Genomic DNA, 27,550 nt, shown 5'->3' with positions numbered 1-27,550 from the left:
GAATAAGATGTTACTTTACTGAATACTGTGGGCAATTGTAACACATTTGTGTATTTAAGCATATATAACATGAAAAAAGTACAGTAAAAACGTTGTATAAAAGATAAAAAATGGTACACTTCTATAGTGAAGCCCCATTATAATCTGCTATTGCATAATGTATGTGGTCTGTCATTGCTGAAATGTTGTTATGCAGGGTATGAGTATTCTGTTATGATTAATTCTCATTCCTTTTGTTATTCTTTGTGTGTTTTTTATATGTTCTTTTTTTTTTTGCTGCTGGAACCATGTTTTTGTTTTTATAGTCTCCAATATTTTGGCTCATATATTTTATTTAAAATTCTAGTAGTTATTTGTAATGATAGCTTATTATGATAAATTACAATTATGTAATACCTTATTTGAGATGAAATGCTCAAAAATTGTTAGTTTTGTGCCCTGCTTTTTTTTTTTTTTTTTTTTGGTTATGTATTTTCTAGGATTTGCATAATACGGTTTAAAAAAGATCATCCTGTAGGCAGTGGCAGAGGGGTGGTGACTGGGAGAGAGCATAGCTATGCCTCATAGATAATATCTCCAAAGGGCTAGAGATGAATATCTGTCTAATACTCTGTTTGGTTCTGGTTGTAATCTCTTGAGTCAGTAGACTGATGCTGGAAGAAGTTTGAAGCCGCTTTCTTGTATATTTTAAAGGAATTTTTAAAAATTGAGATACATTTATAATAAAATTTACCATTTTAAAGTACACAGTTGAGTAGTTTTTAGAATACTCATAAGGTTGTGCAACCATCCCTACAATCTAGTTCCAAAACATTTTCATTACTCCAAAAAGAAACCTCATTCCCATTTGTAGTCACTCCCATTACCTCTACCCCTCATTCCCTGGCAACCATGAATCATTCTACTTCCTGTGTATATGGATTTGCCTCCTCTTGACATTTCATGTAAATGGAATGATACAATATGTAGCATTTGGGTCTGGCCTCCAATACTCACTTTTATGTTAAATAGATTTTTTTTTTAGTGTACCATTTTAATTCCCTTGTTTCTTTTACTATATATTTTGAGTTACATATGATTACTTTAGGGACTACAATTAACAACTTAATTTATAAGAACCTAGTTTGGATTAGTGCCAACTTAATAGTATATAAAAAAACTTTGCAGCCGGGCATGATGGCTCATGCCTGTAATCCCAGCACTTTGGGAGGCCAAGGTGGGCGGATCACGAGGTCAGGAGATCGAGACCATCCCAGCCAATGTGGTGAAACCCCATCTCTACTAAAAATACAAAAATTAGCTGGGCATGGTGGCACCTGCCTGTAGTCCTAGCTACTCGGGAGGCTGAGGCAGGATAATCACATGAACTAGGGAGTCAGAGGTTGCAGTGAGCCGAGATTGTGCAACTGTACTCTAGCCTGGCGACAGAGCAAGGCTCTGTCTCAAAACAACAACAAAAACCCCCGAAAAAAACTTTTGCTCACAGCTCCATCCTTTTGCCTTCTTTTGTGCTATTATCATACAAGGTATATCTTTATATATGTAGTATACCTATCAACAAAGATTTATAATTTATATACTTTTTAGTCAGATAGGACAAAAATTACAAAAAATTATGCTTAAAAATTTATTTTTTATTTTTTTAAATAATTTTTTTTTTTTGAAACTGTTGCTCTGTTGTCCCAGCTGGTCTCAAACTTCTTTTGACAGATTATGATGTGATCAGGTGTGAATCTCCTTGAGTTCATTTTAGTTGGAGTTGTTGAGCGTCTTATATGTGTAGAGTAGTAGTTTTCATCAAATTGGGAAGTTTTTGGCTGTTATTTCTTTAAATTTTTTTTTTTGCCCCTTTCTCTTTTCTCCTTATGGTATTTTTATTATGTATGTATGTTAGTATACTTGATGTTACAAGTTTCTGAGGCTGTGTTATGTGTTTCATTTTTTTGTTCCTTAGATTGTATAATCTCAATTGACCTATCTTCAGCTTCACTGATTTTTCTTATGCCTGCTCAAATTTGCTGTTGAGTCTCTCTGGTGAATTTTTTCTTCAGTTATTGTACCTTTTGACTCTAGAATTACTGTTTGGTGAGACATTGTTTTCCTGCTTTTAGACATGCATTTTCATGTCAAAAGAAATGGTTTGCTTTAGGTCTTCGAACTTTTTAATTTTTTTAGAGATAAGGTCTTGCTCTGTTACCCAGGCTGGACTGCAGTGGCGTGATCATAGCTCACCGTAACCTTGAACTGGATTCAAGCAGTCCTCCCACCTCAGACTCTTGAGTAGCTGGGACTACAGGCATGTACCACCATACCTGGCTAATTTTTCTATTTTTATTTTGTAGAAATGGGGTCTTCCTATGTTTCCCAGGCTGGTCTCAGATTCCTGGCCTCAAGAGATCCCTCCCACATCAGCCTCCTAAAGTGCTGGGATTACAAGTGTGAGCCACCATGCCCAGCCCCTTTGAACATATTTAAAATAACTGACTTAAATTCTTTTTCTACTGTGTGAAACATCTATACTTTCTTGGGGACAGTTGACATTGATTCTGTGTATAGACCATACTTTCATTTTCTTGCATGTCTTGTACTTTTTTTCTTGAAAATTTGACATTTTAAATAATGTGGCAACTCTGGAAATCAGATTCTCCTCCCTTCCAGGGTGGTTTGTTGTTGCTGATTTTTGTAATTAATTGTGTGTGTGTTAGTGATTTTTCTGAATTAATTCTGTGATGTCTATCCTTTATCGTGTGTGGTCACTGAAGTCTGTACTTGGATAGCTTAGTGGTCAGCTAATGATTGTGCTGGAACAAATAAATTGCACATTCTTTGCTGAGAAATTCTGTATGTTGAGACATTCCTTCAACATTCTAAGGCACTTGACAACTCTGGTTTAGCTTTCACTTCTAGCTTGTTTAAATACCTCAAGTTCAGGCAAAGGTGAGAGTTTAGGGCCTTCTCAGGTCTTTCTTGAGAATGTGCACAGCCCTGGTCATGCATACCAGCCCTGTGCCTGCTTATGGCCTTCTAGATTTCCAGAAATACATTGGAGCTTTTCAAAGCCATCACAGACATCTCATTCCCTAGCTCTTCTTTACAAGCCTTTTTGTTTTTTTGCCTCAGGCAGCCATGAAGTTAAAACACTTTCCTGGAAAATTGTTTTTGACAAACATTCACCCAAGGGAGGTTTTTTTGTACTTGGTGAGCTCAGAGGTTAAATACAGTCAACCTTGCAAGTGGGGTCTTCTGGGGAACTTCAGGAGAATAACAGTTCCTTGGGAATGAATCTCTGAAAGAACCGTAACTCCATTCTGTTTTTCTCTGTTGACTGCCAGGCTTTACCTAGGATCCCAACAAGCTATTATTTTTATGTTTGTTTGTTTGTTTATTTATTTATTTATTTATTTATTTTATTTTTTTGAGATGGAGTCTCGCTCTGTTGCCAGGCTGGAGTGCAGTGGTGCTATCTCGGCTCACTGCAACCTCCACCTCCTAGGTTCAAACGATTCTCCTGCCTCAGCCTCCCAAGTAGCTAGGACTACAGGTGCACGCCACCACACCCAGCTAATTTTTTTATTTTTAGTAGAGATAGGGTCTCACCATGTTGGCCAGGATGGTCTTGATTTCTTGACCTCGTGATCTGCCCGCCTCGGCCTCCCAAACTGCTGGGGTCGTGAGCTACTGTGCCTGGCCACACGCTCTTATTTTTAAAGGCTACAGTATTGCTGGGGATGGGACTGAAGTACTGTTATTCAGCTGTTTATTCTTTTTATTCTTGAATAAGTGTTACCCAGATTTCTGCAAGCCTTTGATTTAGTTCTCAGTGTTCTGTAACATTTGATTCTGGCAAATAATTTATCTAGTTTTTTGTTGCTTTTTTTTTTTTTTTTTTCTTTTGAGACAGAGTCTGGCTGTCGCCCAGGCTGGAGTGCAGTGGCGCGATCTCGGCTCACTGCAAGCTCCGCCTCCCGGGTTCACGCCATTCTCCTGCCTCAGCCTCCCGAGTAGCTGGGGCTACAGGCGCCCGCCACCACGCCCGGCTAATTTTTTTTTTTGTATTTTTAGTAGAGACGGGGTTTCACCATGTTCGCCAGGATGGTCTCGATCTCCTGACCTCCGCCTGCCTCAGCCTCCCAAAGTGCTGAGATTACACGAGTGAGCCACTGCACCTGGCCTTTTGTTGCTTTTATTGAGAAATTTTTGAAAGTCCTTGTTCTACCATTCTTTGTTGTGTTACACTCCTTCAGTTTTTAAAAATATACATCATAATATTTAAGTTACATCATACAGTTTTTAATAAAGTAGAATGAGAATGGCATGAGTTGAAGGCTGGATATATTTTTCTTACCTAGTTCCATCCTGACTTATAAATGCCTTATTCCCTGACTTTTAGATTCTGGAGAATTGAGGCTCAGGAACCACCCTGTCTGGGTTCAGATCTTAGCTCTGCTACTTTTTAACTTTGTGACCTTGAGCAAGTTACTTAACTTTTCTGTGTTTCAGTTTCTTCATTTGTAAAATGGGAATAATGATAGTACCTCCCAATAGAGCTGTGAGGATTTAAAAAGTCAGTCTGTGCAATGTACTTAGACCAATGCTTGACACATAGTAAGCACTCAATAAAGGTTAGCCATTTTTCAGAAGTTATGATGTTGAAAATTTTAAGATAATTTGAATTTGCTAGTTTACGTTTGACTATTTTTTAGACATTAAGGATTTGTTAACTTCCTAATGAATATAGATTAGAAAAGTAATATTAAATAATATAATAAATATGTTAATATTTCTGTAGTTTGTGTCTAAGAAAATATATTTTTCTTATGTGCAGTGTTTAGCAGTAGCATTAAAAAATGAATGGAAATCCCAGATAAAGTATAACAAAGTTATTGTCTATTATTTATAATGTAATATTATCTGTTTATCATTTTTATTAGGTTAATAATAATGAAATGGTTGCATTACAACGAGATCCTAATAACCCTTATGATAAGAATGCAATTAAAGTAAACAATGTGAATGGAAATCAGGTTGGCCATTTAAAGAAAGATCTTGCAGGTGCTTTGGCCTATATCATGGACAACAAATTGGCACAAGTTGAAGGGTAATGTACTTTCAGAATTTAGTTTTAATAATTGTGAATTATAGTCGTCTTTGAACTAATTAGGCCTTCTTGTTAGAGCCTATAAAGGTTTGCTAACAATTTCTATCACTGTACTCTTGGTATGTGTTAAATAAAGTTTTAATTCTCCTTCTACATACTTCTACTACCCCAGCCATCAAACAATTGTCCTCTCATTTTCCTTTGGAATTATTACCATGGAGAAAATAGACCTTGGTTCAAATATTAGGAAGTACATTCCATTTCTGCAAACCTTTTGGTAACTAGGTTTAGGAATTTGGAAGTGTTTGCTTGTTTGTTTATTTTGAGATAGAGTCTCACTCTGTCACCCAGGCTGTAGTGCAGTTGTGTGATCTCAGCTCACTGCAACCTCTGCCTCCCGGGTTCAAGCGACTCTCCCTGCCCTAGCCTCCAGAGTAGCTACAGGTGCCCGACACCATGCCCAGCTGATTTTTGTATTTTTTAGTAGCAACAGGGATTTGCCATGTTGGCCAGGCTGGTCTCGAACTCTTGACCTCAGGTGATCTGCCCCCCTCAGCTTCCCAAAATGCTGGGATTACAGGCGTGAGCCACTGCGCCTGGCCTGGAAGTGTTTGTTTATATCAGAGGTTATAAACTGGTGTTCTGTGATATGATGTAGGTGAATTTCATTTTGCCCTACAGTGTTTTAGACATTTTTTCGTTTAGTACTAATATTGAAATACCTTGCTAGTCTGCATTTTATACATATTAATTTATTTCCTTAAATACAAAAACCTTATTTTTCTCTCAAGAAGTGGAAAATCTGGCAATGCAGGATGAGTTGTCACTTCCATATGACAACAGTTGACTGGAACTCTCCCTTTAGCTAGGGCATATGCTCTCCCAGTTTTATCACCTATTTCTTTCTTTTTTCTTTTTTTAAACTCTTTCTAGTCTTTCAGTTACCTTTTCTCTTTTAGGCATTTGTACTTGTGATCTCAATTTAAGTATCCAGAATATTTAGGATCTTGATATTCTAATTCTAATTTTTAGGATATTCATATCATAATCCTAGGCGAGTTTGGAAGAGAAAATAAATGCTCAGTAATGTCTCACTTTGTTTTCTCCTTTTTCAGTTTATCAGGTTTTTCAGTTATTGAGAATAACTTAGTGAATCACAAGTTCTTGCATTCCCCATTTTCCAAGCAGAATGAGTTACTACCCTCAGTGGTTCCATTAGCCGAAGCTCTACCCTTTCATTTAACTTACTTTACTTATATTACAATCTTGTTTACAGGCCATCCTTGCATTTTTAAAAGTGCTTTATTCCATTTTCTCAATTTTTTCTGACACTCTGTTTCTAAAAATCACCCTTTTCTTCTGATTGTGATTCTATTCCTTGTCCTTTTTTTCTTTCAAGTCTGCCCAACTGGTTCCTTGTTACTTTACTTCCACGTAAAATGTAAATGATGCACTTAAAATATTGAACTACTTCTTAGTGGGGATAAAAAGTAATGCTTCTAATTTCCCTTTCTTTTTCTCCCAAATATAATAGGGTTGTTCCTTTTGGTGCAAACAATGCTTTTACCATGCCTCTGCATATGACTTTTTGGGGAAAAGAGGAAAATAGAAAAGCGGTTTCAGATCAGTTGAAGAAACATGGATTTAAATTGGGTCCTGCACCAAAAAGTAAGTTTAGGGTTTGACTTAATATTATTCTGATATTATAAGATGCAGGGATTATGAAACATTTATTCTCTCTTGGAGTTTGTTGGCTAATTTGTGCTCAAGGCTCCAAGGTACAAGTTTTTTTCAGGAGTCTTTTTGAGAAAGTCTCTGATTTTTCCTTTTGCCTCTATTCAAATAGATTCACACATAAAAATATACACGGTCAGAATAGTGAGGGGATATTAAACAAAAAAATTAAAGAAAAAGTATATATACAAGGAATTCTCGTATATACCCTCCCCTAATTTTCCCTAATGGTAACATCGGAAACCCCTGACTTTAAACATTCTTTTTGATAAATTTTAGACAAAGAGAATCTTCTAATAGTGAATGAAAAGGAGTGCTTGGCAAGAGTTTGTGCAAATAATGTGGAATTACTTGTGTTTTTTGAGTGATTTAGTATTTAGCTTTTTAAAAACCTCTAAAATACAAGGCTTTTAATGCAGTTTATTATGCACATTTTATTTATTTATTTGTGTATATATTTTGAGACAGAGTCTTGCTCTGTCACCTGGGCTGGAGTACAGTGGCCACGATCAATGGCTCGGTGCAACCTTGACCTCCTGTGCTCCAGCAATCCCTCTACCTGAGCCTCCCAAGTAGCTGGGTCTACAGGTGCACACCATCATGCTCTGCTAATTTTTGTATTTTTTTTACAGACAGAATTTCACCGTGTTGCCCAGGCTAGTCTCGAACTTCTGGTCTCAAGCAAACCACCTGCCTTGGCCTCCCAAAGTGCTGGGGTTACAGGCGTGAGCCACAGCACCCAGGCCTGTTATGAACATTTTAAAAGCTACTTAATAAAAGATAAAAACCTATTTTATTTGATGGCTTTATTCTTTTTATTTTGTAAATTATAGCTTTAGGATTCAATTTGGAAAGTGGTTGGGGCTCTGGAAGAGCTGGACCAAGCTATAGTATGCCAGTGCATGCTGCAGTACAGATGACAACCGAACAGGTGTGCTTCTCTTTTATTTTGTAATCTAAAAGTGAATATCAAATGTTGCGGGTTGTATTTAAAAGAACAGGATGAATATGTACGTGTGGGTATTATATCATCTTCAAATATATTTATAATGAAACATGTTATAGAATAGTATATACATATATATGTTAACCTTTTTTTTTTTTTTTTTTTTTTGAGACGGAGTCTCGCTCTGTCACCCAGGCTGGAGTGCTGTGGCCGGATCTCAGCTCACTGCAAGCTCCGCCTCCCGGGTTCCCGCCATTCTCCTGCCTCAGCCTCCCGAGTAGCCGGGACTACAGGCACCCGCCACCTCGCCCGGCTAGTTTTTTTTTTGTATTTTTTAGTAGAGACGGGGTTTCACCGTGTTAGCCAGGATGGTCTCGATCTCCTGACCTCGTGATCCGCCCGTCTCGGCCTCCCAAAGTGCTGGGATTACAGGCTTGAGCCACCGCGCCCGGCATGTTAACATTTTATGTAAAAAGTTCTGATAAGAAATAAATCCATACGTGAACATTTGTACCTAACATGCAAAACACACACGTTACTGTTTATGCATAGCATGTTTTTGTATTTGAAATGTTTTAAATGTTCATGTAGTAATTTTAAGAAAAAAATTAAAGTTGAGACTTACTCCTTTCAGTAATTTTGCAAATGCAGTGTGAAAGAATTAACTCCCAATTCTTCACATTATCTTTGTCTAATTTATAATTTAGGATGACGTTATGCTGAATTTCTTTGAAAAAAAGTATATAAAATAAACTAATGCTGATCAATTTAAAAATAACATTAAACTTTTTTTGATGTTTGTATCTACCAGTGTTAGTCCTTTTATCTACTAATTGTAGTTACCATATTTCCCCTGCTTATTGTTAGAAGGACTTGAGCATGTTTCTGGTAGATAAACCCCAGGTTACTTCTGATTTTTTAAAAGTCCTGGCCTGATTTCTTCTGAGTTGCTGCTGTGTTTATGTGTTAATTTTCAAAAAATATCTGTATCACATATATGTTGATATAAAATTGGACTAACCTAGTTTAAATAGTCAATTAAATTAGCATAATAATAAAAGTATCCTATAGTGCATGGCAGGTTCCTTATTGCAGTAATAATAAATGGAATATCATTGACCTAGTAGGACTGACAAAATATTTTGAATACAACTGATAGCATCACAGAATTTTAATGGTAGAAGGAACCTTAGAGACAATCTAAATTTAGTTCATCCCTTTCATTTTATAGGAATAAGACATGGGGCCATAAAGGTCAAGTCTTGCCAAAACTTGTATGTAAGCTTATTTGTGATAAAACTGTGACTGAAACTCAGGACTTAAAACTCTTCTATATTCTTTTACCTACTAAAAACTAAAACACCTGTTCGTTATCTCTTCGGTGAGTCGTGTAATCCTAGGGTTGATTTATGTGCCTTTTTGACGTTTGACTATTTTGTGTTTTTTAAATTTAATTTAATTTCAGTTTTTTAATTTTTTGGGACTGGGTCTTACTTACTTGCCCAGACTGGAGTGCAGTGGCATAATCGTGGCTCACTGTAGCCTCTACCTGCTGGGCTCAAGTGATCCTCCCATCTCAGCATCCCTAGGAGCCAGAACTACAGGCATGTACCACCATGCCTGGCTAATTTTGTAAAAATTTTTTTGTAGAGATGAGATCTCTCACTATGTTGTCCAGGCTAGTCTCAAACTCCTGATCCTCCCACCTTGGTCTCCTAAAGTGCTGGGATTATTGGCATGAGCCACCACTCCTGGCCCATTTGACATTAATGTCAGTTAATTAACTAAATGATTTCAAATCTGACTTACATGCAAGTATTATTTTAATTAGTTTGTTTTACATTATTTCTTGTTGCTGTTTGTTGTAGCTTAAAACAGAATTTGACAAATTGTTTGAAGATTTGAAAGAAGATGATAAAACCCATGAAATGGAACCAGCTGAGGTATTGAACCAGTATTTTTTATTTAAGACTACTCAGAATGTTTAAACGTACTTATAATCTACTCTTTGTTTAATCGCAGGATCTGCATGTGAAAAAAGGAATGACTTACTGTATTTGCCTTTATGACTTTTTTTTTATAGGCTATTGAAACACCACTGCTTCCACATCAAAAACAAGCTCTAGCTTGGATGGTGTCACGGGAAAACAGCAAAGAACTTCCACCATTCTGGGAACAGCGAAATGACTTATACTATAACACAATAACAAATTTTTCTGAGAAGGACCGACCAGAAAATGTCCATGGAGGAATTTTAGCTGATGATATGGGTTTGGTAATTATTTTTTTTTTTTAGTTAATAAAATCTAATTTTGTGATGATGATTTTCTAGAAAGTAATTTTGAAGTAAAAAGAGATAGGAATATGTTGGTACCAGTTTGGGACTAGATTTTTACTATCTTTGTAGAACACAGTGTTTCCTATAGTTTTTACTTAAAATAGTGGTAAAGTTTTGGTTTGGTTAAAGTACAATTAAAATAATTAGGTAACGATAATGGTATAAAGATGTTTTCCTCAGTTTTCTTTTTTTTTTTTTTTTTTTTAAGGTGGAGTCTTGCTCTGTCACCCAGGCTGGAGTGCAGTGACGCGATCTTGGCTCACTGCAGCCTCTGCCTCCCAGGTTCAAGCATTTCTCCTGTCTCAGCCTCCCAAATAGCTGGGATTACAGGCATGTGCCACCATGCCCAGCTAATTTTTATATTTTTAGTAGAGACAGGGTTTCACCACGTTGGTCAGGCTGATTTTGAACTCCTGACTTCAAGTGATCCACCCGCCTTGGCCTCCCAAAGTGCTGGGATTACAGATGTAGGCCACCCTGTCTGGCCATGTTTCTCAATTTTCTTTGCTCTTTGAAATTCAGGGTGACCTGTCTTTCATAGGTTTTCTTTTAAAAAGTAAAGACAAAACAATGTTATGTGAAGTTGTATTCCAGCACAAATATCGTGGTATGCAGAGTAATATTTATGGGTCCTTACACTAGCAGTTTTTATATTTTTCGGTCTCAGTAACCCCTTCTACTTATAAAAATTAATGATCTCAAAGAACTTTTGTTTTTGGGTGCTGTTATCAGTATTTATAGTATTAGCCAGTGGTAACTAAAGATAACAGTACAAACTCATTACTTGTTAACATAAATAGCATATTTTTAAATGAAAAGTATGCCAAAACACTTAACAATTTTGTTGAGACACCTGGCATTGTTTTACATTTTTGCACATCTCTGTGTTTGGCCGAATAGATGGCAGCTGAATTCTCACCTGCTTCTTCATTCAGTCTGCTCTGTTAGGTTGTTTTGGTTGAAGTATATGAAGAAAGTTTGTCCTTACGACGGTATGTAGTTGTAAAGGAAGGAATATTTTAATAGCTTTTTAGGTAATTGCAGATTTCTTTGATATACTACATCAAAATTTAGTAAGTATTAGTTTATTAAAGGTTAATTGTTGTAATACAGAATGCTAAATCATATCAGTGAGCTTTTTATACCCTGTTCCATTAAAATCTATTTGCGTATCTTGCCCATTGAATGGATATTTTACCCATGTATGATTTTTATAACACCAAGCATTGCTCTTTTAGAAAATGTTGGTTCATTGAGTTGGGCAGACCTGCCAAATGTTGATGTATTTCGTATGCAATATCCAAAACTTATATTCATTAATGTTACCACTGATGTTATTAGAAAATCATTTACATTTTGGGAAGGCACTATGTTCATAGTGTCACAACTTTTCCAACATTCTAATTTTCTATTGAAAACTCACATTTTATCATTTACAAATAATCTCAGTTATTTCCTTTGTAGATGACAGTCTCACTTTGTTCATTTTTAAGAAAATATCTTTTAGATAGTCGTGATTGATAGTTGTCATTCAAGTAAAAATGGTGTTGCATGAAAAAAGTGATTAGTTGAGCTTATAACTCCCATCTTGAGTGATTTTTCTCTAGCTAACCCTCATAGTTTGATACGCAACAGAAGTAGTTCATATGTAATTACCATTTCACTACACAGAATATTAAGAAGATTTGTACTTAAGTAATGAGATTTAATAAAATTAATGTGTACTGCTTCATCAAGAACATTCTTCTTCTTCTTTTTTTTTTTTTTTTTTTTTGTTGAGATGGAGTTTCACTCTTGTTGCCCAGGCCGGAGTGCAGTGGTTCAGTCTTGGCTCACTGCACCCTGCGCCTCCCAGGTTCAAGTGATTCTCCTGCCTCAGCCTCCCAAGTAGCTGAGATTACAGGCATGCGCCACCACACCTGGCTAATTTTTTGTATCTAGTAGAGACGGAGTTTCACCATGTTGGTCAGGCTGGCCTTGAACTCCTGACCTCAGGTGATCCACCCGCCTCAGCCTCCCAAAGTGCTGGGATTATAGGCCTTAGCCACTGCGCCCAGCCAAGAACTTTCTTAAGGAAAACTTTTTTAAAAAACTATGTGGCAGTTAAGAATGTGATGACTAGTACTAATATACCCCTTACTACCAGCTGCTTTGTTTTATGCTGAGGCACTTTTTTCACCATTGCTTTTGGGCTTTTTGTGGGATTAGTGCAGATGTTGACAGAGTAAGGTCTGTCTTAGTAGTAGTATGAAAACAGTTTTTACTTCACATTTTCGTGAAGGGCTCCTGGGAAACCCTCCCCATCCCCAGTGGCCTGTGGACCACACTTTTGAAACTGCTATTATTTACACTGCTTTAAAATTGCCAGAGATTTACTTCTGTATTGCTAACTATGAATTAAGCTGCAGTAAACATTGAAAAATTACATGCTTCCACTTAAGAAAAATACATAAGAAATATGTCTTTTATGCTTTATGGAGAAGTTACGACTTTTAAGCTTGGTATTATCTTTAAGTCAAATTTTAATAAAATAATTATATGCATACTGGAATTACTAATCACTTTAGCTCTGAACTTCATGGCAAATGAATAGTTATAAATAGTTGCATGATAAAAATCAATAGTTCAAGGTTAAATGTAGAATTATAGAATAGCAGTCATTCAATAAAATGACATTTCTCAGAGATACTTTGTAGTATTTTATAGTGTAAATAATTTAATAATTCCCTAATAATGCAGTGGAGGAAAGCATTTTCTAACTCATTTTTCATTGACATGTATAATATACAGTACACTTTTGTGGCCTTGAATGATATTTGATATTCGATTACTTGATTTTAAAATGGGAATGTTTTTCTGGTGAACTGGGTTTCAGAATCTGACCATTTTTCTTTTTAAAACATTTTTAAGGGTAAAACTCTTACAGCCATTGCAGTAATCCTCACCAACTTCCATGATGGCAGACCTCTTCCTATTGAAAGAATTAAAAAGAATCTACTGAAGAAGGTAAAGTAGTAGTAAGTGCACTTTATGTGAAACCTCCAGTTTATTGTGAAATCTTTATATTTCATCAGTAAAAGAAACTATCAAGAAATTGTGTTTTCAGAAATGTGGTGAATGATCTCTCTGTCTCTCATGTGTGGCTGATAAGAATGAAAGTTCGTGCCACCTTCTTTTTATGTTTTCAGACAAGGTGTGGCTCTGTTGCCCAGGCTGGAGTGCAGTGTTGCAATCTCGGCTCACTATAACCTCTGCCTCCTGGTCTCAAGTCATGGGATTTCGCCATGTTGTCCAGGCTGGTCTCAAACTCATGAGTTCAAGCGATCTATCTGCCTCAGCCTCCCAAAGTGCTGGGGTTATAGGTGTGAGCCACCAGCAGGTGTCACATGATTGAGAGCAATTGATAATTTGTATCAAGAGACTTAAAATTGTTTATAATCTTTGAACAATTTTGCCAGTCAGTAATGCCATTTCTAAGAAACTGTCTGAAAGGAGTTACCAGAAATTCATTTTTTCTAAAGAAAGTACAAGTTTTTTTTTTTCCTCGACATTGTTTTAAAGGCTGGGCATGGTGACTGGCGCCTGTAGTTCCACCTACCTGGGAGGCTGAAGCAGGAGTATTGCTGGAGCCCAGGAGTTTGAGCCTATGGTCAGCTATGATTGCACAATTGCACTCCAGCCTCAGTGACATTGTGAGACCCTGTCTCTAAAACAAATAAAAATAAGATAAAAGTGGACAATTTGAAACATCTTTTGACAAGGGAACAGTTAAACGATATACCCATAAAACTTACATTAATAAAACAATGCAACCATTAAGTATTTTTTATGAATAATCACTTTCATGATTCTTTTTAGTTAAAATATGACAGGTACAAATCTTTGTGTGAAGTTTGGTTCCTCACTTTGTAAATAATATATTCATGTGTGTTTTAAGTCTGTTCACATACACTATCTGTACCAAAATGTTAATAATAACTTACATCCTAGTGATGAGAATAAGGGTGACTTTTCTTGAAACTGTGTGTGTGTGTGTATGTGTGTATATATATATGTATATAATATAAACATTATATTTGGTCTCTAAGAATTAAAAATTAGTTTAGTGGGAAAAATAAATGTTATTAGAGAGGAACAGTTACTTCTTTTCTTACCTGAAAATTCAAATAACTTAAATAGAAGGAAATAGCAAAAAGATGTATGCAATATACTTCTTTTCTGAACTCTTCTGAATTGCCATTCTTCCCTGTTTTTAGTTTTCAGTGAAGGCAGTACATCAGTTTCCTGTCAGTGCTATTGAGATTTTATTTTATTAATGTCTGCACTTAGTTATATTTCCTACTTTCTACTTTTATTGAGAGTTAAACCTGTTGAAGTCTCAGATTCAGTTCCTCACCCTGAGCAACCTAATGTTTTATATCTTGTTCTTCCTACATTTGGTTATTGAAACTGAAGTTTTAGGTTACCAGATTTGATAGAAGCACGTAAGACTGCTTACGGCTTTAGTCTCAAGTATTAATTGAGAAATTATCAATTAACAATAAGGATTTCTCTTATTTTTCCCCAAGATCAGTTACATATTTGAGGTGTGTTTTATAGTAGGAAGGTTTTAGGATATTTGGGTTGCTACATTAATTGAAATGGCAACTGAAGATGTGATTTCCAGCCAGGGATTTACTAAAAAAAAAAAAAAAGTCACTCTTTCAAGTGTGTTTAGATATTCCAAACATAAGTATACTGAAATACTGATTTAAATTCCTCTAGATTCTAACATACTATTATTTCATCCAGCTTGGACCTGATAAAAAGTTTATCTTTGAACTTTATAGAGAAAAAGTTTGCTGAGCAAAATATTTTGATATAAAGAATAATCCAAAGCTGGGCACAGTGACTCATGCCTGTAATCCCAGCACTTTGGAAGGCCGAGGCGGGCAGATCACCTGAGGTTAGGACGTCGAGACCAGTCTGACCAACATGGTGAAACCCTGTCTCTACTGAAAATACAAAATTATCTGGGTGTGGTGGCGCATGCCTGTAATCATAGTTCCTCGGGAGGCTGAGGCAGGAGAATCACTTGAACCTGGGAGGTGGAGGTTGCAATGAGCCAAGATTGTGCCGTTGCACTCCAGCCTGGGCATGGGCAACAAGAATGAATTTCTATCTCAGAAAAAAAGAAAAAAGGAAGAAGATGAATGCAAAGGACATCCTTTATGTTTGAATAAACGTTTCGTTTTTTTTTTCCCCCATACTGTTTAATATAAATGGTTATAGTAATTATTGAAGACTGGATAGGACGTTTGATGAAAAACATGTTTACTATCTCTTTCTCGGAGCTAATGCTTAGACGTTAACTATCTAAAGTAACTCTTCTGGTTATGTATCTCTATTGGATTTTTAATTTATTTTATTTTTTGAGACGGAGTGCAGTGGCGCCATATGAACATGGAACATTGATTTGAAAAGTTTGAAGTCTGAGAATTCTTAATTATAAAGTAAATCCCAGTTCTTGAATTTTTCATTAATGTGTCATTTATAATTAAGATTTGCTTTTGGTATTCCTTTTGAAAAGGTAAAGACCAAGTAGTTTTTTTTTTTTTTTGAGATACCCATGAAAAAATTTTAAATCAATTTGTATATTTTCCTCTTCACTTATTCACCCTCCCCTTCAGTTGCTCCAGAATTGGGTAGCAATTTAAGTCATTTTTATTATGCAAAGTAAAGCAATATAAAACAGGATGCATTTAAAGTTATTTAAAACTGATAGCAGTACTGTTTAAGAAGTATGCCTATTTACCCAGGAATGTAATGTTAACGATGACGCTATGAAACTTGGAGGAAACAGTACCAGTGAAAAGGCAGATGGACTAAGCAAAGGTAAATTTTAATTTTGAAATGACCCAATATTTGATCTGGTAAACTTTAATTTGAATATGACCCAATATTTGATTTGTGTTTTTTCAGCCTAATATTGTAATTCTAGTTTTGGCTTTGTACTGTACAAAAATTTAGGATCTCTTTTTTAAAAGGTCTTTCCTGAGTACTGGTAGGAAAGGTTTCATCAAGGAGATGATTGAATTGGGTAGTATACCATTTAGAGAACTGGGGAAGAGCATTTTGGGTTGTGAAAAAAAATCTCATGAAAGGATACTTTAAAAAGAATATGTTTTATTTTGGGACCTCAGTGAATTTTATTGTATTTAAAATGTAATACGCATGGATGACAGCAGATAATGCTGAAAAGCTAGCTTTAGAGCCAAATTCTGAAGTCATAGGAGAAATGGAAAGAGATCTGTGGATTTTACAGTTAAATGACCTTCATAAAGTTAATTTCTAAAGATAGATTAGAACAGAACAAAAATATTTTAAGAGTAGTAGGTGAAAAATTGTAAATAACAGTTGTGTGCTATTAAGTTTGGAATAGGAAAGAAATAGGTGGCTGAGTTAGGGTAAGATGAGGTTTTTTTTTTTTGTTTTTGATTTTGTTCTGTGGTTTTAAGAAAGGAATCCATGAGATTTTGGATTTAGTAGAGAGACTAGTAGGTTGTGGGAGGCAATAGAATCAGGAGAATAGGTAGATGAGTTAGCAGTAGAAGGAAAGAAGTAAGGTTGAGGGAAAGTATAGATAAATGAGTGCATTAAAAGATAGGAAAATTGAGATTTTTATGGAAGATACCATCTCATTTTCTTTGTAAAGTGAAATAGGTCATCTTGGAATAAAAGGAGTTAGAATCTAGGCAAAGGGGTCAATATAGTATGGATCATTCTGGTATGGATCATGCTGATGAATGGGTAGGGGAGCTGAACAGTGTTTAGTAAGAAGAGTTACCAAGTGACACAAGGTGACAGCTGAGATTTGAACATGTAAATTTATAACAGCACCTATTTGTGGTTCCAGTAGCTGTTAGCTGCCTTGGTACAGCAAAACATTCAGCTAGTGTGGGGATTGGCTGGATGAGTACAAAGAAAAGACTGGGTCATAAAAATTTGAAGGTACTTTTTAATTAGAAATGAGGAAATACTAGAATAGGAAAAAAGTAGAGAAAATAGAGTAATGAAAGGAATGAAGATGTTAAGAAAACTGAAAATCAGTAATTAGAAAACCAAGGTTTTAAGAGGGATAATACTAGTTTCTAAGACACCTTACTAATACTTTATATTTGCATTTTTCTTTGAAATAGAAGCATCTAGATGTAGTGAACAACCCAGTATTTCAGATGTCAAGGAGAAGAGTAAGTGTCGCATGTCAGAATTGTCTAGCTCCCGCCCCAAAAGGTAAACTATTATGGTTTGATTATGTCATATGTTTATTTAGACCCTGTTTTCTTATGTGTAAGAGAGATAGAGGCTGGGCACAATGGCTCACACCTGTAATCCCAGCACTTTGGGAGGCTAAGGCAGGCAGATCACAAGGTCAGGAAATCAAGACCATCCTGGCTAACGTGGTGAAACCCCGTCTCTACTAAAAATAGAAAAAAATTAGCCAGGCCTGGTGGTGGGTCCCTATAGTCCCAACTATTCAGGAGGCTTAGGCAGGAGAATGGCGTGAACCCGGGAGGCAGAGCTTGCAGTGAGCCAAGATTGCGCTACTGCACTCCAGCCTGGGTGACAGAGCGAGACTCCGTCTCAAAAAAAAAAGAAAAAGAGAGAGATAAAGATGACCATGACCATTATATTTGTTAAGTAGTTCTATCAAATACATTCTTTTATTTGAAACTACCAAGATCACGATGACTTAGGCAGATAGGGTATTCTCATTTTACAGATGAAGAAAAATGATACTGACCTATAAAAGAAATGGTAAATTTTAATAATCATTCATCTTTCTACTACTTTTTTTCTACTTTATCAAGGAACTGAGATCTAGATCTTGGGATTTTTGCTTTTTTTGAGATTTTAGAAGTTTTCTTTGTGGATTTAAGGGGATGAAAACTGAGGAATATTTTATTAGATAGCTTGACAAAAGCATTCTTGATTGTTTCAGTTCTTCACATGTAGTGGAAATAAGACATGATAAAGTTACTTATGAACAGTATTTTATTAACATAGACTAGAGGGAGAATTTAAAAAAAGATGTAATTCCCCTCTGATCTTGTCTTGAATCTGTTAACTTTACAAACTTCATTTATCTTCTGAGGTAGGTCTAAAAACTGGGCTTTTGTTGTGTTATATTGTCTACCATCAGTATCTACACAAGTCATCGCAAATCTGTCTCTGCTAGCTATTTCATCAACAAAGGTTTTGAAACTGTGGCTGTGTAAATTGTTTTGTCATTAATAGCCGTCTGAACTAAGCACAAAGCCAGCACTCATCAGTGTTATCTAAATCTAATTCCTTCAGATTTAGATAAATGACAAATGTTACAACTTTGAACTTACCATAAACCTGGGTAACACAACACTGTTAATTGGACTGGATCAGATTAAAAGACATAGAAATAATAATGGTGAGGACATGAGAAAAACTAACAACAACTGACACATGTGTTATAGCTAATACAGATATGCTTATTGTGTAACAGACTTTTGCATGTAGTAACATTAGGGGCTTTTTGCATGTAGTAACATTTTATTCTATGAGGATTATATTTTTATTTCTATCTTATGAGGAAACAGACATTGAAGAATATTAGGTGATTTACTTAAAATCACATAACAAATTACTGGTGAAATGAGGATTTGAAGCTAGGCAGTCTGACTTCAGAATTTTTTGCTCTTAGGCACTTAATCACTGTTAAACTTTCTACACAAAATGTATGATATTTTCTATTGTGAAAGAATTATATTTTTGCCTTTTGGCTGCTTATTTCATTGTATTAGAAGTATTTTCTTTGAGAGCCAGTTATTTTTCTTTTCTTTTCTTTTCTTTTCTTTTCTTTTCTTTTTTTTTTTTTTTGAGACGGAGTTTCGCTCTTGTCACCCAGGCTGTAGTGCAATGGAACGATCTCGGCTCACTGCAACCTCTGCCTCCCGGGTTCAAGCAATTCTCCTGCCTCAGCCTCCTGAGCAGCTAGAACTACGGGCATGCATCACCACACCTGGCTAGTTTTTGTGTTTTTAGTAGAAACGGGGTTTCACCATGTTAGCCAGGCTGGTCTCAAACTCTTGACCTCAGGTGATTCGCCCACCTCTGCCTCCCAAAGTGCTGGGATTACAGACATGAGCCACTGTGCCTGGCCAAGAGCCAATTCTTTTTTGTTGTAGTTTTACATGCTTTAGTTGAACTACCAAATATTGAACCTTGTATTGAAATTATTAATTTTTTAGAATGACTTAATTTCTCTATTTTATTTTATTTTATTTTACTTTTTTGAGACGGAGTCTCGCTCTGTTGGCCCGGCTGGCGTGCAGCGGCGCATTCTCCACTTACTGTAAGCTCTGCCTCCCGGGTTCACGCCATTCTCCTGCTTCAGCCTCATGAGTAGCTGGGACTACAGGCACCTGCCACCATTCTCGGCTATCAAATTTATTTTAATAATAGTGAAATTTGCTGGGTGTGGTGGCACGCACCTGTAGTCCTAGGTACTCCCGAGGCTAAGGCGGGATGATCACTTGAGCCCAGGAGTATGAGGTTGCAGTGACTTCTGACTGTGTCACTGTACTCCATCCTGGGCAAAAGAGTGAGACCCTGTCTCCAAAAACAGTAACAGTAGTACTCCATTTTGTATAGTAAATGCATCTGTCTGGTTATGAAAGCAGAATGTTTTTAGCAGATTTGATTTTCATTTGTCAAAATCTTTAAAAAATTTTTTAGAAAATAAACAAGTAGTACAAAAGTTTTTTATTGCATTAAACATGTTCGTGTATCTTATTTTGATTTGAGTTGGTCCAAAAATTTCTTTGTGTATACTTAATTTTAGAAGAAAAACTGCTGTCCAGTACATAGAAAGCAGTGATTCAGAGGAAATTGAAACAAGTGAATTACCACAGAAAATGAAAGGTAACATGTAATAGATTTGATTTGATAATGTGTCCTATATTCTAATGTCCTATTTTGCACATTTTTATGTTTATTTTTGTTTTATTTTTAGGCAAACTGAAAAATGTACAGTCCGAAACTAAAGGCAGGGCAAAAGGTATGTGTATACTATATACCCATAATCTAGACTTCAAGATTATTAAAGTACAACTCCATTGATTTGTATCTCGCTAGGTTGGAATGTTTTAGTAATAGCTCTTAAACTTGGCTGATGTTTACATTTGAACTCTTCGTGGAGCTTACCATGGGTGTTAAATTAATTTTGTAAAGGAGGAAAAATGAATGAATAGTTGCAAATTAAAATCTACAGTATAATAATATTTAAACTATCCTTAGAACAATTTTCTACTACCTATAAAATGACTTCAGTAAAACCTATGTATGTAGTATGAATAGTAATTACAAAATTAGGTTGAGAATGTCTTCCTGGCAATACTGTTATTGTTAGTTTACATTATTATACAGATGTGAAAGTAATTAATATTTTTTCTTTTTCTTTAAAATATGCTCTATTTTCCTGTAATTCAGATCGTACTATATTTCTCATTCGTTGAGAAATTGTATTGCAATTTGGGAAATAACTGATCATCTTGACTGATCTGTAAATTTGGCAGCCTTATCATTAGGAATCAAACTATTTGTTTCCTTGAAAAATTCTTCTTCCACCTGAGAACTGAATCACTTTGCATATGACTGCTTCTACTTTTTTTTTTTTTTTTTGAGGCAGAGTCTCGCTCTGTCGCCCAGGCTGGAGTACAGTGACCCAATCTCGGCTCACTGGGAGCTCGGCCTCCTGGGTTGACGCCATTCTCCTGCCTCAGCCTTCCGAGTAGTTGGTCCTACAGGCGCCCACCACTATGCCCGGCTAATTTTTTGTATTTTTATTAGAGACGGGGTTTCACCATATTAGCCAGGATCTCGTGATCCACCTGTCTCAGCCTCCCAAAGTGCTGGAATTACAGGCATGAGCCACTGCGCCCGGCCAACTGCTCCTACTTTCATTTCTTCTCCTCAAGTCTTACCATGAATGACTATATCGTTTCTCTCAGTTGAAAAGATATGCTTAATGTCAGAGGTAGTAATTTTGGTTACCAAATATTTAGCTTAATAATATAAGCTCTTAAAATAAGAGTGTGAAAAAGGTATTCTATTTCTTACCCTTAGAAAGTAACTGTACTCTCTAGCACAGGAGATAATTTGAAAAAATTTTAAGATTCTTTGTTGTTTTATCAGCAGGATCTTCTAAGGTTATAGAAGATGTGGCATTTGCATGTGCATTAACTTCATCTGTTCCTACAACAAGAAAGAAAATGTTGAAAAAGGGTCAGTAAATATCCTGGTTTTCTAGTTTTTTGTTTTCTGTTTTTGAATGAAAAAATTTAACATTTTAAGTTATAAAGCCATATTACAAGAAATTTAGAAAATAGAGATTATTTTTTAAAGTATATATCCCATTAAAAAAACAAAACTACATCATAATTTGTTTCCCTTTTGGTGCATTTTCCTATTGTATTTGTTTTAGTTAGGGCCAAAATGTGATGGGGGGCCCTTACTCCTGAATAGCAGAAATATTTCTTCTAGTGAAGGCACAAAGCAATTTGTGGCTGCTTTAAAGCTTAATTTAATTTGGATTAATTTAAGTTAAAGGTTTAACTTTTGGTATTAGAATTTGCTTTTCATTTTAAAATGTTAGTGATCTTTGTTCTGATTTTATATTTTGTAATTCATAGGAAAACAACACTGCTTAAGAGACTGAATATTTGAGATGGGAAGATATTTAACTAAGGTTGAGGAGATTTGGTACAAATTATATCTCTGTCCCTTGGTCTCCATTTATTTTACATGTTGGGGATATAGCACACTATCTGTTTTCATAGACCATATAACCTAATGATGAGAGAAACATACAATAAGCAAGTCAACATAATTTTAAATAATGAGAAGTAATGTGAAGAAAATAAAGGAGGATAATGAAGTAAAGATTGACTTGAAGGGGCTTGTTTAAGAAGGTGATATTTGAGCTAACAGACTCATGAGAAAGAGCTGACTTTTGGTCCAAGAATCAGATCATTAGAAATAGAAAATATAGGCATGCTGGGTGGAATTTTAGAAATTTAAAGAAATGTGGAAATTTCAGTTGAGATAGAATTAAATTACACATTGGAAACCGCTTTCAGTTGCATATGCATAGCTGTGATACAAGAGAGAAAATTTTAAAAGTCACAGCTGTATGTCATTTTGGTTTTAACCAAAGTAAGCATACCTTTGAAAGAGAAGCAGATAGAAACAAAATTCTATGAATGGAAACAGAAGCCATAATCCTAATTGTCCTTGTGGTAGATAGTGATCTCTTTAGTAAGGCACAAAAGGTCGTAAGGAAAAGATTGATTAAATGCCACTACATTTTAAATTTCCATGCATCAAAAGGTACCATAAACAAAAGTAAAAAATGATAAAACTGAAGAAGATAATGTGTATTAAGTGTAACTCACAAAGGATTCAATTCTAGACTATGTAAGAATTTCCCAAACAATAGGAAAAAGACCACCCAATAGGAGAATAGTCAAAGGATATACCTGTGGAGTCCATAGAAAGAAAACCCAAATAACCAGCTAACATTGGAAAAGATACACTGATTAAGAATTATTGGGGAGATGCAAATTAAAGGAATAGTAGGGGCAGGCATGGTGGCTCATGCCTGAAATTGCAGCGCTTTGGGAGGCCGAGGCCCATGAGTTCAAGACCAGGGTGGGCAACATGGCAAAATTCCATTTATAAAAAAAAATACACAAAATTAGCCAGACATGGTAGCATACGCCTGTAGTCCCAGCTACTCGAGCCTGGGTGGTCGAGGCTGCAGTGAGCCGTAATAGCGCCACTGCATTCTAGCCTGGGTGACAGAGCAAGACCGTGTCTCAAAAACATAAAGGAATAGGGGGATGCTCTTACCCATCATATTTTCAGACATTAAAAAATCTTACAATGCAAAGTATTGACAAAGTTGCGCAGCAACAGGAATCCATGCATTGTTGATGGGAGTGCCAATTACCAAGGAGAGCAACTGGACAAAAATATAATGAAGCTGAATGTAGACCACCTGTAACTCTGTAGATATAAATAAGGAGACATGAAAAAATGGTTTTCATTGCAGCATTATTTTAATGAAATAAGAAATAATGTACATATTGTCCAGTAGGGGAATGGGAAATAAATTGTAATCTGCTTATGCAGTATAATGCTATGCATTGGTTAAAATGAATACACTAGAGCTACAAATACTAATAAGTATAAATCCCAAACACAGTTGTTATTTATCTGCAGTTTCACGTGCTACAGTTTCAGTTCTAAAATATTATATACAATAAGATATTTTGAGAGACAGAGAGAGACCACATTCGCATAAGTTTTCTTACAGTACAGTCATCCTGCAGTATATGTCGGGTTGGTTCCAGGACCCCCTGTGTCTACCAAAATGTGTGCATACTGAAGTCCCACAGTCTTCCCTGCAGGACAGCAGGTATATATCAAAAGTTAGCCTTCCATATACATGAGTTTTGCAATCAGCAAATACTGTTGTGGTTGGTGTTTTAGTTTTTTTTTTTTTTTGAGATGGAGTCTCACTCTGTTGCCCAGGCTGGAGTACAGTGGCGCAATCTTGGCTCACGGCAGCCTCCACCTCCTGGGTTCAAGCAATTCTCCTGCCTCAGCCTCCCAAGTAGCTGGGACTACAGGTGCCTACCACCATGCCCAGCTAATTTTGTGTATTTTTAGTAGAGATGGGTTTCACCATGTTAGCCAGGATGGTCTTGATCTCTTGACCTCATGATCTACCCGCCTCTGCCTCCCAAAGTGCTGGAATTACAGGCGTGAGCCACAGCACCCAGCCCATATTGTATTTTTAATCCACATTTGGTTAACAAAAATTTGCATGTAAGTGCATCACATAGTTCAAACTTACATTGTTTAAGGGTCAACTGTATATTGTTATAATTGTTCTATTTTATTCTTTGTTATTGTTACTAATCTCTTACTGCACGTACTTTATAAATTAAACTTTATCGTAGGTATATATAGGGAAAAAACATTATATATAGGGTTTGATACTATTTATGGTTTTTAGCATCTATTGAGGGTCTTGGAACGTACCCCCTGTGGATAAGGAGGGACTACTGTAGACAGCACTGAGAGAAAAAAGCAAGTTGTGAATGATACATAGATATAGTATTATACTTTGCTCACCTTCCATTTTAATTTTGAAATTAGCGTGGAAATACAATTTTTTGAAAACTCAGAAATTTGCATTTTAAATTTACTGAAAGATACTCCATTGGTAAGGGATACCAGCTCTAGAATTTTATTTCAAGAATTTGTAAAAACACTTTATTATTACTATTTTTAAACATGCTCCACAGAAAAGTATTAAGAATTTTTGTTGTAAATATATTAGTTCCTATTACTGCGTGACAAATTATCCTAAAACTTAACCATTTAAAATCAGACATTTATTATCTCACACATTTTGACAGGGCTAAGAATCGGAATGGCATAGCTGGATGGTTTAATGGCTTATGGTCCCTCACAAGGTTGCAGTCAAACTCTTCTTCAGGGGCTGCCGTCATCTGAACATTCGACTTAGGGAGGATCCATTTCCAAGTTCACTCACATAGTTGTCAGCAGACCTCATTACTTGCTGGCTAACTGTAGTCTTCGGATCCTCACTACGTGCATCCTTCCATAAGCTGCCTGAGTGGCCTCACAGTGTGGCAGCTGGCTCCACCAGAGTAAAAGATTGGAGGGAGAGAATGAGTATGAGAGTGAGCTCACACACCCAATATGGAAGCTTCTTCTTTTATAACCTATTTCAGCAGTGACATACTATCTTCTCTGCTATATTCTGTTGGTCACACAGATCAGTCCTGGTGGCGTGTGGGAGGAGATTACATAAGATTGTGAATATCAGGAAGTAGAGATCATTGGGGGCCATCTTGGCTGGCTACCAAATTAAATATAACAAATTCAGAAAACTGCATAACACAAATGTTCGTCTTAATGAATGACTATGTCAGAAAATATTAGAGACTTTCTCCTTGTGACCTACTCTATCACCGTCCTTTGGTTCTTCTCATAATCACTATGTGGATTTTTAGTTTTTTTAAGTGACGAGGTAAAATTTATTCCCTGTTGAAAGTCTATCTGCTTCATTTTAATTGTTCCTAATTTATCTTTTCATGGAGGCACATTATTACCGTCTCCTTATTGACATATATATTTCAGAAAAACAGCTAAAGGTTCTATCAATGGTTCTCTTTTTTTAGGAGCTTGTGCAGTGGAGGGGTCAAAGAAAACTGATGTTGAGGAGAGACCAAGAACAACACTGATCATCTGTCCGCTTTCTGTGTTAAGCAACTGGATTGTAAGTCTTTAAGCCCTTTAAAAATGTAGCATAATTTGTATTTTATCTATAAGGTAAAAAGTATTCTGTTAAAGACTCATTAATTGGGGAAAATATACTTGGTCATCAGTTCGTATCTAAGTTCAAATACTCGTCAGGTGAATTGGATTATGTTTGCTGAATTGAAGAAATTTTTCTTTATAGAAGGTAAAGGAACATAATCAATTGCTAACTTAAGATTTTGTTTGTATTTCTGCCTTTGCTATTTTTGTCCCCCATAGTGGGAAAGATGTATAGTTTGACTCCTCTACATTTACAGATTGACTATTGGAACTCTCTTTTCTAAGAGCTCAACCAACAGTAACTGACTTTTATAACAGTAACAACAGTTAGTCAACTCCTATTTATTTGGTTTGTCCTTAACATCTTTTTAAGGATTTTTTTAATTTTATTCTCATAACTATTATCCTGATTTTCCAGGTGCCCACATTGAAACACAGAGAGGTTAAGTAACTTGCCTAAGGTCATCCAGCTAATAAATGATGGATCTTGGATATAGTTTCCAACATTTTGAATCTAGAGCCTGTCCTTTTAAGATTACCCACCAGAAATTTTTTTTTTCCAGATTGCTTTTCTGTTCTGAAACATTGACATTGGAATGGAACCTTTTCATTAATTGTTTATTTGCAGCCTGGATATGTTTTCTTCCTAGTTTGAGCTGCAAATTTCTTGTTATAGTGAAATAAAGACTCTCTTGGAATCCCTGTGAATATAAGGACCACTCACCACTCTTGCCACTTCCAAGTTATCTGTTTATCTCTCCTCGCCATTCTTCTTAGAGGAGGAAGAGATCGTACTCTTTAAGACCAGTATTTAATCTCTACATTGGATTCTCTCTTTTCCCACATTTGCTTATCTGTTCTTTTTTCCCTTGTTTATTTAGTCTCTTCCCACTGGCTCTTTCCTGATACATACTCAGGTTTTTTTCATTTTAAAATACATTCTCTTGATATACATCTTTAAGTTGCTGCTCTTCTGCTTTCCTTCACTGTCATACTCTTGGGGGTTAATTTCTACTTTGTGCTTTTACTTACTAATTCCTTAATTCATTGTAATCTGGCTTCTACCATTAGTTCTCTAAATTGCATTGGAAAAGACTACTTGTGATAGTCTAATTGTCAAATTTAGTGACCTCTTCTTGGCTTTATATAGTCTTTTTTTCCATGACATGAATTATCTTTTTTTATATAAGTTTTTGGTTTATTTATTTTAAAAGAAATAAATCCACCTTGTCCTGATTAGTGTATCATTTTTCCTCTAAGGACCGGAAGAATGAATGTTAATGGTCTGTTGCTGTTTTTTTATTCCAACGAAACTGTTCTTTCTTTAATTTGTTGTTTGTTATGGGAAGGATAGTTCATGGGTACTTGAATGGCAGTTTCGGGATAAGGTTTAGAGTATTAATGGAGGTATAAACAATATAACTGCTATTATTTTAGGGCTTGGGGTATAGAGATGTATTTTTAAAATGGACAATCAGTATTTAATTATAATTTTATATTTAGAAAAGTTCAGGTAATGTAAAGTTCAGAAAGGAAACTGTGGCAAAATCTTGCCAGGTGAGATCATGCACACTGAATTTAAAGGAATGAGGGGTGGTTTGGCATATAGGGATTCATGGTTGTGTTAGTCCATTCTTGCATTGCTATAAAGAAATAACAGGCTGGATAATTTAAGAGGTTTAACTGGCTCATGATACTGCAGGCTTTACAGGGAGTATGGTGCTGGCATCTGCTTCTGGTGAGGCCTCAGGAAGCTTACACAACCTCAGGAAGCTTACACTCTTGGCAGAAGGTGATGGGGATCCAGCATCACATTGCCAGAGTGGGAGCAAGAGAGAGAGTGGAGAGGTGCTACAAACTTAGAAACAACCAGATCGCACGTGAACTTAAAGAGTGAGAACTCACTCATCGCTAAGGGGTTAGCACTGAGCCACTCAGGAGGGATCCGCCCCTATGATCCATACACCTCCCACCTCCAGGCCCCACCTCCAACACTGGAGATTAC

General features: G+C 36.0%; 1 protein-coding gene across 6 annotated transcripts in view; it reads left to right on the top strand.

The window, feature by feature from the left end:
- The window catches only part of LOC105470045 (helicase like transcription factor), a 55,212-nt gene that overhangs the window by 5,125 nt on the left and 22,537 nt on the right, over positions 1-27,550 (top strand). For 4 of the 6 annotated variants that reach the window (XM_011721758.2, XM_011721757.2, XM_011721761.2 and 1 more), the window contains exons 3-14: positions 4,932-5,098; positions 6,633-6,766; positions 7,666-7,763; positions 9,647-9,721; positions 9,862-10,053; positions 13,027-13,122; positions 15,915-15,990; positions 17,295-17,388; positions 19,973-20,052; positions 20,144-20,188; positions 21,325-21,414; positions 25,407-25,504. In XM_011721758.2, coding sequence (XP_011720060.1) covers positions 4,932-5,098; positions 6,633-6,766; positions 7,666-7,763; positions 9,647-9,721; positions 9,862-10,053; positions 13,027-13,122; positions 15,915-15,990; positions 17,295-17,388; positions 19,973-20,052; positions 20,144-20,188; positions 21,325-21,414; positions 25,407-25,504 — 1,245 coding nt within the window. The remainder of the gene's footprint in view (positions 1-4,931; positions 5,099-6,632; positions 6,767-7,665; positions 7,764-9,646; positions 9,722-9,861; positions 10,054-13,026; positions 13,123-15,914; positions 15,991-17,294; positions 17,389-19,972; positions 20,053-20,143; positions 20,189-21,324; positions 21,415-25,406; positions 25,505-27,550) is intronic. The other 2 variants (XM_011721759.2, XM_011721762.2) reach the window with 1 other exon arrangement.

This window comes from Macaca nemestrina, chromosome 2 (assembly GCF_043159975.1).
Source record: "Macaca nemestrina isolate mMacNem1 chromosome 2, mMacNem.hap1, whole genome shotgun sequence".
In the NCBI taxonomy this organism is placed as follows: domain Eukaryota; kingdom Metazoa; phylum Chordata; class Mammalia; order Primates; family Cercopithecidae; genus Macaca; species Macaca nemestrina.
The sequence above is the reverse complement of the archived record's forward strand: the minus strand, read 5'-3'. Positions and strand labels throughout refer to the sequence as shown.